We start from the raw sequence: 16,929 nt of genomic DNA, 5'->3' as shown, positions 1-16,929 counted from the left end.
AATCTTATTAATTTGGAGTTCCAATGGCATAGAAGAAGTGTATTTCGCTCACACATATGTGCTTACTATTGCCTACAGATGAGTATGTTATATCATATAATAATATTATATGATATAACATACTCATGTGTAGGCAATAATAAGCACATATGTGTGAGTGAAATACACTCCTTCTATGCCATTGGAACTCCAAATTAATTAGATTTGTTTTCCAAGCGCTTGGGAAATCATTACAGCGCACACGCTTTGTAGTGTACTGAAAGTTTCTGCTTTATTACATCATGTGACCAGTTTATATAGGACCGCAAACAAAGAACTGATATTTCTGCTTAAGAGCATGGAAATGACTGTTACTTTTCAAGGAAATTCATGCTGCCCCCTAGCTATAAGTATAGAACTATAATATCATTGCCTGATGGACAAGAAATACTACCGTAGTATAACACACTTCTCTTATGCACAGAATATTGTGCTATAATACCGCGCCCCAGTATTGTAATACTGCTCTTTTATAGATAAAAAAAAATGTACTATAATACTGCCCCTTACGGACAATAAAAATATTGGTGTTATAAAACTGCCCCTGTGGGCAAAAAATATTACTACTATAATACTGCCTGCTAGGTATAAAGTAAAACTGTAATAATACCGCCAATTATGCCCTAGATTATTATTATACTGTGCCCTATGGACAAGATATGGTTGGGAGGTTAATTAGACCAGACTAGACTTGCTCTTTAATGATTGTGCCGCTATTTCCAAAGTTGTCCTTTATGTGCAGTGACCCCCAACTTCATCTACACCAGCACCACCATGGAAAGCACTCTGAAGTCGGAGTACGTTTTTACACTATATGGGGGTGTAAATGGAGACTGAATAGGTAATAGGTTCAGGGTAAGTGACGAGGGGCGCATGGGACAGTATTGCTGAAGATCAGTGTCCTGCAGAAGGTCACCACCACCATCACTGGAGGGTATAATACTGTGGGATCACATATAGCCTTTCTGCAGTTAGTTCCCATCAGTTTCGGGCTCGGCAGGGTCTGGGAGCTCTGGGAGGCGTCGTGGTGGGAGTCCAGCCAGCTGGCGGCATTTGTCTTCTGTACATAAGAGAGCAGAGACATCACAGTGAGTCAGGTGGACTTTGTAGATGGACCACCGCTGGTCCGGAGGGGTCTGTGCTGGAAGACTCACCTTGCATGATCTCGTCTTCCTTGCACATGAGCTTCGTGCAGATCTCCTTGTTAATCATGTAGACACGTCGGACGCTGGAAGAAGAGCGAAATGGTTAGTAATAATGGGAGGTATGGGAATTTTATTGGAAAGGATGAGACAAAGGATATCTGTGACAGTCGCCATTGGCACATGCATGGACCCTACAGACGATAGCTACTCCATGTACCACCATGTACCTACCGGAAGAGAATCCTTCCAGCATGCCATAGATTTTGCCACAATTGTTTTCTCATTGATTCCTTGTGTATTTGTGCTGCCCCTGAGGTTTCAGTCGCCACAGGGTACTGCACCTTACTTAAGGTGCGGTACTTATCCTGGATCCAGGGGAGGTTGGTACCGGTTCCACACACACAAACTCATACACACAACCAGGTTGCCCTATCCAATGGGGACTGGGCTAGGGTCGGGTCTTAAGGCAGTCACCAAACATGGGGGCCGCCACTGACTAGTGACAGGGAACCGGAGGAGGAGCAGCCACCAGAGGAAGATAGAAGCCGACACCACAGTGAGGAGTTCTCCAGCAGGAGAGGAAGGGAGCAGACGGGTTTACGGCAGACGGTGGGACGAAGGAGTCAATACGGTCGTCAAGAGGAGAGCTTAATTGCTCTCTCGGGACCGGCGCAGTGCAGGGTTCAGAATCCTAGGGTGAAACATACTTCAAGTTGGATCACCAGCATCTGCAGGACAGGGGGATTGTATGTCCCTCTGGCCACAAAAGTTCCCGGAGCACAGTGCCACATAGGGTCCAGAGTCGAGATCTAAGTCAGGCCCCATTGCGGACCCGCAGCACCTGCATACAGGACGGGAGACAACAAGTCAAGAACTGGGGTCCCCAAGTAGCTTCAGGCCACGGGAATCCATATCTAAAGGCACAAGCAGGAAAGGCCCACCAGCCACCGTACCGGGACTGACCTCCAACGGATCCGGGAGCGACTGGGGCCCATCACGGCGGTGACCAGTATGTTCCGGGCAATCTAAAGAACTGTGAGAAAAATCCCTGGAACCGTAGCAGCTGACTCAGCCTTTTAATAGCCGTCGCCTGGCGCTTCGGCGCCAACGGACACTACTTCCCTCATCATCCTCCCCGGGGCCCGCTCCACCTGTGGGGAGCAGAACCATCTTAGCTGCTACAACCATCTGCCCCGGAGGATGGCAACAGCAGAGGCGGGTAATTCCCTGGCCGGATACCGCAGGTGGCGTCATGAGACAATCCTCCTCACCCTCATCCACTACTACCCTCTCCGTTCCCTCATCCTAAGCCTTTTATTGTACACCTCAGAGCCACAAAGTTGGGCAGGGCCACCCGTGACATCCCCGTACCCGACATCACCGACCTGGCGACGACTAGCAGTTTAACTACAAATTCATAAGGAAAAAACAATATATAATATTGGTGGCAGGTGGACGTAGAATGTGGAACCATAGTAGTGGGCACTACCATGCTTGGAGCCTCGTTGCTCATAACCACTAGTGATGAGCGGGCACTACCATGCTCGGGTGCACAGTACTGGTAACTAGTGATGAGCGGGCACTACCATGCTTGGAGCCTCGGTGCTCATAACCACTAGTGATGAGCGGGCACTACCATGCTCGGAGCCTCGTTGCTCATAACCACTAGTGATGAGCGGGCACTACCATGCTCGGGTGCTCAGTACTCGTAACTAGTGATGACCGGGCACTACCATGCTCGGGTGCGCAGTACTTGTAACTAGTGATGAGTGGGCACTACCATGCTCAGGTGCTCAGTACTGGTAACTAGTGATGAGCGGGCACTACCATGCTCAGGTGCTCAGTAATCATAACTAGTGATGAGCGGGCACAACCATGCTCAGGTGCTCAGTACTGGTAACTAGTGATGAGCGGGCACTACCATGCTCAGGTGCTCAGTACTCGTAACTAGTGATGAGCGGGCACTACCATGCTCGGGTGCTCAGTACTGGTAACTAGTGATGAGCGGGCACTACCATGCTCATGTGCTCTGTACTCGTTACTAGTGATGAGCGGGCACTACCATGCTCGGGTGCTCAGTACTGGTAACTAGTGATGAGTGGGCACTACCATGCTCGGGTGCTCTGTACTAGTAAATAGTGATGAGCGGGCACTACCATGCTCGGGTGCTCTATACTCGTAACTAGTGATGAGTGGGCACTACCATGCTCGGGTGCTCAGTACTGGTAACTAGTGATGAGCGGGCATTACCATGCTCAGGTGCTCAGTACTGGTAACTAGTGATGAGCGGGCACTACCATGCTCGTGTGCTCAGTACTCGTAACTAGTGATGAGCGGGCACTACCATGCTCGGGTGCTCAGTACTGGTAACTAGTGATGAGCGGGCACTACCATGCTCGGGTGCTCAGTACTGGTAACTAGTGATGAGCGGGCACTACCATGCTCGGGTGCTCAGTACTGGTAACTAGTGATGAGCGGGCACTACCATGCTCGGGTGCTCAGTACTGGTAACTAGTGATGAGCGGGCACTACCATGCTCGGGTACTCAGTACTGGTAACTAGTGATGAGCGGGCACTACCATGCTCAGGTGCTCAGTACTGGTAACTAGTGATGAGCGGGCACTACCATGCTCGAGTGCTCAGTACTGGTAACTAGTGATGAGCGGGCACTACCATGCTCAGGTGCTCAGTACTGGTAACTAGTGATGAGCGGGCACTACCATGCTTGGGTACTCAGTACTGGTAACTAGTGATGAGCGGGCACTACCATGCTCAGGTGCTCAGTACTGGTAACTAGTGATGAGCGGGCACTACCATGCTCAGGTGCTCAGTACTCGTAACTAGTGATGAGCGGGCACTACCATGCTCGGGTGCTCAGTACTGGTAACTAGTGATGAGTGGGCACTACCATGCTCGGGTGCTCAGTACTGGTAACTAGTGATGAGCGGGCACTACCATGCTCGGGTGCTCAGTACTGGTAACTAGTGATGAGCGGGCACTACCATGCTCGGGTGCTCAGTACTCGTAACTAGTGATGAGCGGGCACTACCATGCTCGGGTGCTCAGTACTCGTAACTAGTGATGAGCGGGCACTACCATGCTCGGGTGCTCAGTACTGGTAACTAGTGATGAGCGGGCACTACCATGCTCGGGTACTCAGTACTGGTAACTAGTGATGAGCGGGCACTACCATGCTCAGGTGCTCAGTACTGGTAACTAGTGATGAGCGGGCACTACCATGCTCGAGTGCTCAGTACTGGTAACTAGTGATGAGCGGGCACTACCATGCTCAGGTGCTCAGTACTGGTAACTAGTGATGAGCGGGCACTACCATGCTCGGGTACTCAGTACTGGTAACTAGTGATGAGCGGGCACTACCATGCTCAGGTGCTCAGTACTGGTAACTAGTGATGAGCGGGCACTACCATGCTCAGGTGCTCAGTACTCGTAACTAGTGATGAGCGGGCACTACCATGCTCGGGTGCTCAGTACTGGTAACTAGTGATGAGTGGGCACTACCATGCTCGGGTGCTCAGTACTGGTAACTAGTGATGAGCGGGCACTACCATGCTCGGGTGCTCAGTACTGGTAACTAGTGATGAGCGGGCACTACCATGCTCGGGTGCTCAGTACTCGTAACTAGTGATGAGCGGGCACTACCATGCTCGGGTGCTCAGTACTCGTAACTAGTGATGAGCGGGCACTACCATGCTCGGGTGCTCAGTACTGGTAACTAGTGATGAGCGGGCACTACCATGCTCGGGTGCTCAGTACTGGTAACTAGTGATGAGCGGGCACTACCATGCTCGGGTGCTCAGTACTGGTAACTAGTGATAAGCGGGCACTACCATGCTCAGGTGCTCAGTACTCGTAACTAGTGATGAGTGGTTACATTAGTAATATGGTAAATTTATTAGGTCTACACTGACCACCCACTTATTTACCAAAAAACCTGTCACCCTTTTACCTCTGTAGTCTCAGAACAACCCCACGATTGCGGCCCCCCAAACTCCAGCATGCCGGCCCCCACCATGCAGAGCAGCCCCCGGAATGCCATGTACACGTATATCACATGTTGAAAAGTCTATAGTGTAGTCATAAAGAAGTGTGTGATAAATACCTGGTGACACACAGGTAGCTGATGCACTGCTTCACCGGCTTCTGCACCGAGTACACGCGCGTGCACGGATACTTCACCTCCTTACAGTCTGAAGAGAGAAAGAAACCAGGGAAAAGCTCTAAAGTTAAACTCCAGCACTGCATTTACAGTTTAATAATTCTCTTTTTCTGACACACTGCTCCAAACCCTCTGCAGTGACCCGTAGTAAACTGTCATGAGTGTATCCTGCTCTGGGGAAACCAATGCCTTATTGTTGGCAGGTCTACAACTCGTATTTACGTGAACCTACTTTCTTTCAGTGCTGTAATGGATAAGGACTCCTATCTGGCTATCCTTTGTAGCCTTAATCCCAGGTGCAGCTCTTTTGTGACCACTCACCTTCTCTACAAATAGTCACGTGACTTACCATCTGACACAAGTTATAGATTCAGGAAAGAAAAAATGCACGGTTTCGCTGCGCTGCTCAGAAAGGTAGTGATGAGGTTATTTGGGATGTAGATTTATTAATTATTTACATGCCACTACGCGTTTCGGGGGTACAACCTCCCCCTTCCTCAGGTAGCAGTAAAATGCAGGAAAATCGGATCTTAAATACACAAACTGGATGAAGAGAAAAAAAAAGACAATCCTTATTCCCTTAATCAGATTAAATCCCCAGCGGGGTGGGATCATTCAGACAATTAGTTGATTAGGAAAGCTCTCCCCTAGAAGATACCGATCTTATACATTCATAAAAAAACAATGGTATATACGGGTTTACAAAAAACACCAATACATAATGAAATAAAATGTGCATTAAAAACATTGATAATAGACAATAAATGTGTATTTTGCCTCCATTTGGTGCAATGCATGTGTGATGCCATACTGGCAATGTGGGGAGTGACTATAAAAAACAGGAAGGTTACTGTTAGGCTAAGTTCACACTTCAGTTGTTTTGCATCAGTCACAATCCGTCACCTTGAGGAATTACGGTATCCTGCAAAATATTTTGCAGGAATCCTGTTTTCCCCCATAGGCTTCTATTAGTGACGGATTGTGACTGATGATGCTGCGTTGCATCCGCTGCGTCGCGGTCAGTTGTTTTTTAACTGACCGCCGGGCGGGAGCAACGCAGCATGTAACGTTTTTTGAGCAGCGCGATCCGTAGGATTTTGCTGCGCATGCGCTCTCTGGCTCCCTGCAACCGTAACCAGGATAAACATTGGGTAACCAAGCAATGCGCTTTGGTTAGTTACCCGATATTTACACAGGTTACGTGTGCACGGAGCCCGTGCTAAGCTGGTATCCAAGATAAATATCGGGTAACCAAGCAAAAAGTGCTTTGCTTTTAGTTACCCGATATTTACCCTGGATACAGTGTGCAAGGAGGCTGACACTTCACCACTCGGCTCCGCCCCCTCCCGCACTCCGCATGTGTACACACTCACACACTCACTCTCTCGTCCTCAGCTCCACGACCCCGATCGGCTCCGCCCCCTCCCGCACTCCGCATGTACACTCGCATGTAGACACACACACACATACATACACACACTCACACTCACACTAACTCACTCACCTGTCCCCAGCCATGCAGACCGCGGCCCTGACGTCCTCAGCTCCGCCCCCCGAACTCCGCCCCCCCGAGCTCCGCCCCCCCCCCAAACTCCGCCCCCAGCACACAACGGAGTCCGACAAAGAAATTCTTTTCTTTGTCACCGTTGTCATCCGTTGTACAACGCATCAGTCACAAGCGTCAAGCAACGCATGTGACTGATGCAAAACAACTGAAGTGTGAACTTAGCCTTAGTTAAAATATCAATATAGAGACCCAACTGATTTTCCATGTGAATTTTCATAAAAAAGACTGTTTTGGATAAAAAATTCTTTCGGAAAGATTAAAAAGCTATATATGTAAATATAAATTGGAAAGGAATTTTTGATAAAAATGTTGTTCCCCATCGGAGACTAAATTAAATTATTTGGCTGGAGCTGACATTCCAATATATGTTAAAAATAGGATGAATTCATATGGAGAAAATTATATGGAGAAAATTATAATTAGTTAGTATAAGAATATGAAAGGGGTAAAATGGAGGATTGGAAAAGGAAGGAATGATGAATCCAAAAGAGAGAAAAAAAAAAAAAGAAAAAAAAAAAGAGGTATAATAAATAGTTCATTCCCTATGCAACAATGTGGGGATTGGGTGGTTAAATATTGAATTAATGATTTTCAAATATGAGTTTTCAAATTAAGGTTTTTTCTGTAATGGTATTCTGATCCCTCTTATTTAGACCTATTTTACTCGCGCCGTCATTATATGTAGACCTTCAGGATGTAGGGTGGTACAACACTATCAGGTGAGTGTGCACCTCACATTGTACATACCTCGGTACATTAAGATCCCACACAGGAGCGCCCTCTCTCTCTTTATTCACAAGTTATAGATTCTCATTCTATGATGAGCAGGAGCCTGTCTCTGGAAGAAGCTGAGGAGTCATGACCATTGCAGCTGTGGTGTTTAGCTGTATTGGAGGAGTTTGGAGTGTTTTTCTTGTGTCTATATTATTTCTGTCTCTTTCTCACCTTGTGTTGTATTATTGAAGTAGTAAGACTACTGTTTTTGCCGACCTTCTCACTAGCCAGGGTGAGTTAGGGGCAAGCGAGGGCTTAGGTACGTGATGGCAACGGGCAAAGGACCTACATAGGGACGTTAGTGAGCATGGAGTACAGCTGTTGGGGGAGACCTCCAGGGGGTCTCTCAGGGTCTTGGAGGAGGATTCCAAATTAGATCTGCACAGATGTGTATAAACCAGGAAATGACCACACAGAGACGTATCTCTAGTTGGGAGAAGCACTATGGAGTTCTTCTAACCCTTGTATTCAAAGCGTAGCATATTTATATGTGACGCCCCTGGACTAGTCAGGTCGTCACAGGGTACTGCACGCTCTTTATCTCCCAGTGCAGGACTCAACACCCCATAGTTCTGGGTTCCCAATTTGCAGTACTGCCTCCACTAGCATCTAAAAATCCTAATCACATCTCACACTACACCCTGTCAGGCACACCAGTGGGCTGCTAAGCTGGAATAGGGCCGCTCACCTAGGGGTCAGGGAGGAAGGTGGGAGGTGACAAGTCAGTCGGCTCGAGGGGAACAAGGAGTTCAGTGGCAGCCCTCGAGCAGTGAGGAGCTTGGAAGAAGCTGGGAGTTGGAGCTCCCAGGGGAGAAGCAGACTAGGTCGCAGACGGTGGTCTGGACCCGGAGGAGTCGGAGACCCGGTCGCGGGATATTGGGACTGGGTGCCTGGCTAGTCGAGGAGGACAGTCGGCAGCTGCAGCCCAATAGCCGGTCTGGGGCCGAAAGCACGTCGGGGTACTGGACCCTAGATCGGGAAGAGGCTTCAAGCAACACGGCAATTAACCTGCGGAGGACAGGGCCTTTATGGACTGTTCCCACGAAGCTCAGAGATCGGGGGCACTAGCGCAACGAGGGGGATAGGGCTTTCCAAACAAAGAAGCCCCCTGAAATCCCAAGCGTGAGCTCCTGAGAGCAGGCTCCTCTGCTACTCATAGTAGGGAGTGGGGCCCGGACAGCCCCAAGTTTACGGGCCACTTGGACACTTCTAAATTCTGCGCACGGAGGCAGGACCAGACCATCCGGCAGTGCTGCAGGGGACGGGACCCGGACGAGCTCCCACAAGAGGGCAACGGCATTCAGAGACTTGGTTTAGGACGTTGCCAGCATCTGCTTTCCTTCTGAGTATCTGATCACCCCCTGCTTCCAGCGTGCCTGGGCTCCCCCTGCACCCCATCCCACCATCCAGGGTCCCGGGGCCTTCCCCTACCCATGGAGGGTAACATCATCTAGTTGCCCAATTCCATCACCCCGGGTACTCCCAAAAACAGCGGCAGTACTCCCTATAACCGCACACCATTGGTGGCATCACAAACTACCTAACTCCCCTGTAAATAACCCCCCATCATGTTTTGGAGTGACCCCGAGCTCCTGGGTCCGGAGACCCTCGAGCCACGAGTAGCGACGCCTGGATCAGAGCGGTTCGACCGCTGCTGGGGTGGTACATGTCCGGGACATACAGTACAGACCAAAAGTTTGGACACACCTTCTCATTCAAAGAGTTTTCTTTATTTTCATGAATCTAAAAATTGTACATTCACATTGAAGGCATCAAAACTATGAATTAGCACATGTGGAATGAAATACTTAACAAAAAAGTGTGAAACAACTGAAAGTATGTCTTATATTCTAGGTTCTTCAAAGTAGCCACCTTTTGCTTTGATTACTGCTTTGCACACTCTTGGCATTCTCTTCATGAGCTTCAAGAGGTAGTCACCGGAAATGGTTTTCGAACAGTGTTGAAAGAGTTCCCAGAAATGCTTAGCACTTGTTGGCCCTTTTGCCTTCACTCTGCGGTCCAGCTCACCCCAAACCATCTCGATTGGGTTCAGGTCTGGTGACTGTGGAGGCCAGGTCATCTGGCGTAGCACCCCATCACTCTCCTTCTTAGTCAAATAGCCCTTACACAGCCTTGAGGTGTGTTTGGGGTCATTGTCCTGTTGAAAAATAAATGATGGTCCAACTAAACGCAAACCGGATGGAATAGCACACCGCTGCAAGATGCTGTGGTAGCCATGCTGGTTCTGTATGCCTTCAATTTTAAATAAATCCCCAACAGTGTCACCAGCAAAGCCCCCCCACACCATCACACCTCCTCCTCCATGCTTCATGGTGTCACGCTCCCCGGGTCCCCTGCGCTGCCCTCCGGCTCACCTGTCACGCTCCCCGGCTCCCCCGCCTCGCTTCCCGGTTCCTTGGTCCGGTCACCGCCGCTCCCCGCTCTCCAGCACCCTTTGCCGGCGCGTCCCCAGCGTCCTGGTCCCCGCACCCGGCGCCCGTCGGCTTCACAGCCCCAGCACGGCCCTGCTGCTTCCTCCTCGCAGCTTCCTGCTCTGGCTTCTGGCACTCCGGCCGCGCGCATGCGCATTAGGGCGCGCGCGCGGTCATTGACCCTTTCTTAAAGGGCCAGCGTCCATTAACAGGAAATGATGCAAAACAGGTACAGGGTATAAAGGGGTTTAATGTCCAAGGGGGCGGGGCCTGATCTTCGTGTTTCTTAAGCTAGGAGTCAGGTCTCCTGGTGTCTCTGTGATATACTCACCTGTCTCTCTTGTAGAGCCGTGCCTGCCTCGCCATCCGGTCCTGACCGAATCCCGAACCTCGAACGCTGTCCATCTGCCATCCTGACAGTCCGTACCATCTCGGATCCCTGCGGTGACCCGTCATCTCGCTCCAAAGGTTCCGGACCCCGCCTGACATCTTCTCGGCTTCCGAACCTGAGCTGCGTCACCCGGACTACCACCAGTGACTCCGTGGTCCCAGGGACTTCTCCGTTATACTCCTGTGCACGGACTGTTCTGCTGCCTATAGTGCTCCAGCTACCGGACCCCTTACCACCATCTAGGAGTTCGGCCCAGTGGATCCACCTCCTGGGTCTGCCCGTCCACCTGGCCCTGACACATGGTGGGAACCAGGCATGTAGAGTCCATCCGTTCACCTCTTCTACAAAGACACGGTGGTTGGATCCAAAGATCTCAAATTTGGACTCATCAGACCAAAGCACAGATTTCCACTGGTCTAATGTCCATTCCTTGTGTTCTTTAGCCCAAACAAGTCTCTTCTGCTTGTTGCCTGTCCTTAGCAGTGGTTTCCTAGCAGCTATTTTACCATGAAGGCTGCTGCACAAAGTCTCCTCTTAACAGTTGTTCTAGAGATGAGAAGGTGTGTCCAAACTTTTGGTCTGTACTGTATACAGCTTACTCAGTACATCCACATTATCTAGTAACCAACCAGCTAGCTTAGGCCTAGTTCACTCCCTTATTTGAGCAGTCTTTCCTATATGACCGCAACATTCCTTAGGCAAAGCACTCAGGTGCGTCTGGGTGAGGATGAAAGTCTACTGTATGCAACAATATCAGTTACTTATTCATGACACTAAAGGCTTGTTCTGACCGCTTTCCTGAGTATCTGCTCTTCTTGACCCTAAGCATGGTTATTTTGTTTATACATTCCTTCAACATTTCAGTCAAGTATACATGGCAAAACAGTATAAGGATTATATATGAAGACAGATCATCCTATTATATTATACTGGACAAGCGATTGATAGCCTAGGCCTTCACATAGACTCATGTGAGTTTCTGGAGGCGTCCCCTCTCCCCATCACCAGGGCCTTCTATACCATTCCCATTGGTACCCTTGAATTGTGCGTTTGTACGCTCTGGCGGGACATTAACACCTTACTTTTTGGATGTTAAACGTAGGTTAAACCCTGTAATGGATTGTTCATTATGGGGCAACCCCTCTTATTGCATTTATAGGAGAAAGGACGGGGGGAGCGGTGCAGATTACCATCCATTATATACAACACGTACTCACCTCCGGGGGTTGGAGTCACTTTACTCCCAGAATCATCTGTAACAGACACAGTTTATGTTATTGTCAATGAATGTGAATAGAAATATAAAAATATGAATAAAGAGCCCTGACTCCTAAAGCCCCCGGCTGCCATCATTACGCGTCAGAGCCCTACTCCTTGCCCTAAAGTCTGGCAACCCCATATAATACTACTATACATTACACATGACGTCTTTACAGTACATCACAATATCTACAAAAGACACAAAACACGACAATGTAACTACAAATTCATAAGGAAAAAAACAATATATAATATTGGTGGATGGTGTCTTCAGGGGGTGAAATGCGCAGCCTGAGGCCACCTCCATACACATCCACTTCTGTGCACTGCCTTCCTGCTTTTCAGAACCTCCTGACATACCCACATCTACTACATCACTTGGTATATCGTCTATACAGCTCTGCCTTGGACTCTGTTACAAACATAGCTCTGCTACGCTGCTGGTGAGTGTGCTAGATCACTGAGCTCGCACACCCTTGGACTCTGTGACACACCCAGCACTGCAACATCTCTGGTAACTGTCCTATCACACTGTCCCGACTTTGGCTTGGACTCTGCGACAAACCCAGCTCTACAACATCCGTTCTGCTAGACTGCTGTGCCAGCTCTGCCTTGAATCATGACAAACCAAGCACTGCTGCATTGTTAGGTAAAGCTTGTACATTGCTGGCCAGCTATGCCTTGGACTCTGACACTCGCTGCTGTGATTTTGACTCTGCTACAACAGTTGCCGTGCTACTTATTTTACATCTGATACTGTGACTTCAACTTTTTCAGTTCCATGGATCCAGTTCTGCTCCTCCCGTTGCCGTTCTGCTACATCTGCCTCCATTCTTCCAACTGCATTGCTCTGCTGCACCGCCACCATCTGTCAGCGCTGCAATAGAACTGCTCCCCTGAGCTTAAATGGGACCAACCACCAGGATTTTCATATATAAACTAAAGCCAGTGCTATACTGGCGCTATTAGGCTGATTCTATACATACCTGTAGCTGTGAGATCGAATGTATAGTTTCTGAAAATATAAGCAAGTAAAGTTTGTGAAATGCACTGTTATTTGATTGATAGCAGCTGCAGAATATCTAATAGGTGGGTCAGGTTTTGCTAGTTATTCCCGCCCTTGTCTGCTGCATGTCCTTCCTCCCCCTGTCCTTCCTTCCTGTCCTTCCTCCCCCTGTTCTTCCTCCCCCTGTCCTTCCTCCCCCTGTCCTTCCTCCCCCTGTCCTTCATCCCCTGTCCTTCCTCCCCCTGTCCTTCATCCCCTGTCCTTCATCCCCCTGTCCTTCCTCCCCCTGTCCTTCATCCCCTGTCCTTCCTCCCCCTATCCTTCCTCCCCCTGCCCTTCCTCCCTGCCCTTCCTCCCTGCCCTTCCTCCCCCTGTCCTTCCTCCCCCTGTCCTTCCTCCCCCTGTTCTTCTTCCAGCTGTCCTTCCTCCCCCTGTCCTTCCTCTCCCTGTCCTTCTTCCCCCTGTTCTTCCTCCCCCTGTCCTTTCTCCCTCTGTAATAACAGAAACAGTGGGAGGAAGGACAGGCAGGCAGACAAAGGCGGAAATAAATAGGGAAACCCGATCCACCTATTAGATATTCTGCAGCTGCTATCAATCAAATAACAGTGCATTTCACAAACTTTCCTCCCTGTCCTTCCTCCCCCTGTCCTTTTTCCCTGTCCGTCCTCCCCCTGTCCTTCCTCTCCCTGTCCTTCCTTCCCCTGTTCTTCCTCCCCCTGTCCTTCCTTCCTGTCCTTCCTTCCCCTGTCCTTCCTCCCGCTGTCCTTTCTGTCCTTCTTCCCCCTGTTCTTCCTCCCTGTCCTTCCTCCCCCTGTCCTTCCTTCCCCTGTTCTTCCTCCCTGTCCTTCCTCCCCCTGTAATAACAGAGACAGGGGGAGGAAGGACAGGCAGGCAGACAAAGGTGGGAATAAATAGGGAAACCTGACCCACCTATTAGATATTCTGCAGCTGCTATCAATCAAATGACAGTGCATTTCACAAACTTTACTTGCTTATATTTCAGAAAGTATACATCCGATCTTACAACTAAAGGTATGTATACAATCAGCCTGGTAGTGTCAGTATAGCACTGGCTTTAGCTTATATAGGAAAATCCTGGTGGTTGGTTCTCTTTAAGGCTTCAAGGATCCTCCTCTCAACTTGAGACATAGCATACCCCTGTCCACCCTGTGAGCTACGTAACAGGCCTATTACCAAACCAACTGGTACCCCTGTGCACTGATGGGGAGCATAGTGAGCATAGTGATACTCTGGGCACTAATGTCTCACCTTATCTATAGTACAGTTCACACTGAGCACTCTTTGGCAGTATATGGCTACAGTTTGATTCTATGTAGGGGAACTATGACAGTGTATAGGCTTATTTTGTTGGCAACATATGGCAGTTTTTTGGGCACTATTTGGACTTTTTGGGGCATCTATAGATATACACGGGCACATTTGTAGTGCCATGTTCTCAGGGTACAAAACTCTGAGTGTGATGTGTTACTTGTGGGGGTTTGCAGTAGGTGCAGAGCTGCCCCGCAGCCCTCTATGGCGGCACTGTAGATAAACCCAGAAATATGATAATAGCGGGGGCTGCACTGAGGACGTGTCCCCTCACCTGTGTCTGGAGCTGTAGTGGCGGTATCATCTGTATCACAAAAGAATAAACATTTCATTAAAAGCTGAGTCAGATATAGTATATCAATATTTGGTAAAAGTTACAATAAAACAAGTCACAAAACTATTTTTCCCCAAGATTCCAATTCATGATTTGAAAACAAACAAAAAAAAACCCCAACAAGTTACGGTAACAACATGAGAGCAAATCATCGGATGTGACGGATCTATCACCCCTACATCTGCCGGATCACTGAGCGCCGTTATACCAAGCAATCAGACAGGCAGGAATCTGCCGCCACCTGGTGCTCACTCTTTACACTTCAATATCCCATATATTTTTTAAAATTTTTACTATTTCTGTAACTTTTATAGAAGCAACAAATTTAGCGGTGCCAGAGACGCCTCCGGGCCTACACGGGTGACACCTCCACTGCTTTATCCACCTAATATATTATACATCAATAATGGCGCCAGTGACTATTTTAGAGAATGCGGTTTTTTGTGTGTTTTTATAAACTGTTTTGGTTTTTTTTTTACCAAAATTCTTCCACCATGTGTGAACATAGCCTAAAAAGGAAAGCGGCAGCTGCATGCCCTAAAGATTGTAAATCAACCCTTCTCTTGTCGTAACATTTAATTTAATTTAATTATTCAAATGGCAAAATAATTATTAGGCTTTTTTGTTTTCTCACATTTAATGCCATAACATTTTTATAAACATTGTTTAGATAGAATGTACACATTTTCCATATGCATAGATACATCACACATGCAGTATACATAGGCTGGAAATATTACATATTAAGCACTCATGTGCACATGTATACACACACATATATGGGACATAGCTGCAGGTTATTCCCTCTGCTCTCTATAAAGACACATCTGCAGGTTTTTCCCTTCTCTCTATAAAGACACATCTGCAGGTTTCCCCCTTCTCTCTATAAAGACACATCTGCAGGTTTTTCCCTCCACTCTCTATAAAGACGCATCTGCAGGTTTCCCCCTTCTCTCTATAAAGACACATCTGCAGGTTTTTCCCTTCTCTCTATAAAGACACATCTGCAGGTTTCCCCCTTCTCTCTATAAAGACGCATCTGCAGGTTTTTCCCTCTACTCTCTATAAAGACACATCTGCAGGTTTTTTCCTCCACTCTCTATAAAGACACATCTGCAGGTTTTTCCCTCCGCTCTCTATAAAGACACATCTGCAGGTTTTTCCCTCCGCTCTCTATAGAGAGAGTCCCCCCTCCAACAAAAAAAACAAACAAAAAAAACAAACCAGAAAAAGGTATGACATTTAGAAAATCGCAACACAAACTAGTATATATTATATACAGTGTGTCCACCCATATCCTGTCCACCGCCATTAACTTGAGAACGGCGGCAGCTATAGGCATAGAAGTGGTGTCTAGGTCTAGTAAAGTAGCCATGCACTACACAATGAAACCACCTATAGCGCCACCTGGTGGAAAACAACGGAGTTAGGATTTTTATCTCGAAAACAGAACGAGATAGAGAAAAAAAGTGAATTACAAAGTTGTAGGGCATCATCAATTCAATACGACTCGACACCTTGCAGACAGAAATGCTATGATTAGAAGGTGTAACACTCACAAGGCTGCGGACGTGAAGCGATACCTCATGGAGACCTTCCTACAAGTCATTGGGTACGGTGGCTGTGTGGAGTGGCCTCCGCTCACCTGACCTGACCCCATTGGACTTCTTTCTGTGAGGTCACATCAAACAGCAGGTGTATGTGACCCCTCCCCCAATATTGCAGGACCTACGACGACGTATCACAGATGCTTGTGCAACCGTGTCACCTACCATATTGCACAACGTGCAGCAAGATACAGTATGCTGTGCAGAGTCCAGATGTGCATTGCAGCAAGATACAGTATGCTGTGCAGAGTGCAGATGTACATTGCAGCAAGATACAGTATGCTGTGCAGAGTGCAGATGTGCATTGCAGCAAGATACAGTATGCTGTGCAGAGTGCAGATGTACATTGCAGCAAGATACAGTATGCTGTGCAGAGTGCAGATGTACATTGCAGCAAGATACAGTATGCTGTGCAGAGCCCAGATGTGCATTGCAGCAAGATACAGTATGCTGTGCAGAGTGCAGATGTACATTGCAGCAAGATACAGTATGCTGTGCAGAGTGCAGATGTGCATTGCAGCAAGATACAGTATGCTGTGCAGAGTGCAGATGTGCATTGCAGCTGATGGGGGACACTTTGAGCATCAAAGTTACATGAGCGCCATATGTGTGATCAGCATTCAATGTTTTGGGGGGGGTCATGGGTTTCATATCATAGCATTTCTGTATGCAAGGTGTCGATTCGTATTGAATTGATGATGTCCTACAATTTTTTAATTCACTTTTTTTCTCTATCTCGTTCCGTTTTCGAGATAAAAATGCTAACTCCGTTGTTCTCCACCAGGTGGCGCTATAGGTGGTTTCATTGCGTAGAGCATGGATACTTTACTATACATAGACACCACTTCTATGTCTATAGCTGCCACCG

The 16,929-nt window shown here is 48.2% G+C and overlaps 1 protein-coding gene across 1 annotated transcript in view; it reads right to left on the bottom strand.

The window, feature by feature from the left end:
- Positions 1–270: 270 nt before the first annotated feature.
- MFAP5 (microfibril associated protein 5) overlaps positions 271–16,929 on the bottom strand; it is a 38,720-nt gene continuing 22,061 nt past the window's right edge. The window contains exons 4-8 of the mRNA XM_075352198.1: positions 14,395–14,424; positions 11,743–11,778; positions 5,305–5,392; positions 1,194–1,267; positions 271–1,099 (exon numbers count right to left, since the gene is read on the bottom strand). Coding sequence (XP_075208313.1) covers positions 1,011–1,099; positions 1,194–1,267; positions 5,305–5,392; positions 11,743–11,778; positions 14,395–14,424 — 317 coding nt within the window. The 3' untranslated portion in view covers positions 271–1,010. The remainder of the gene's footprint in view (positions 1,100–1,193; positions 1,268–5,304; positions 5,393–11,742; positions 11,779–14,394; positions 14,425–16,929) is intronic.

This window comes from Anomaloglossus baeobatrachus, chromosome 5 (assembly GCF_048569485.1).
Source record: "Anomaloglossus baeobatrachus isolate aAnoBae1 chromosome 5, aAnoBae1.hap1, whole genome shotgun sequence".
Taxonomy (NCBI): domain Eukaryota; kingdom Metazoa; phylum Chordata; class Amphibia; order Anura; family Aromobatidae; genus Anomaloglossus; species Anomaloglossus baeobatrachus.
The sequence above is the reverse complement of the archived record's forward strand: the minus strand, read 5'-3'. Positions and strand labels throughout refer to the sequence as shown.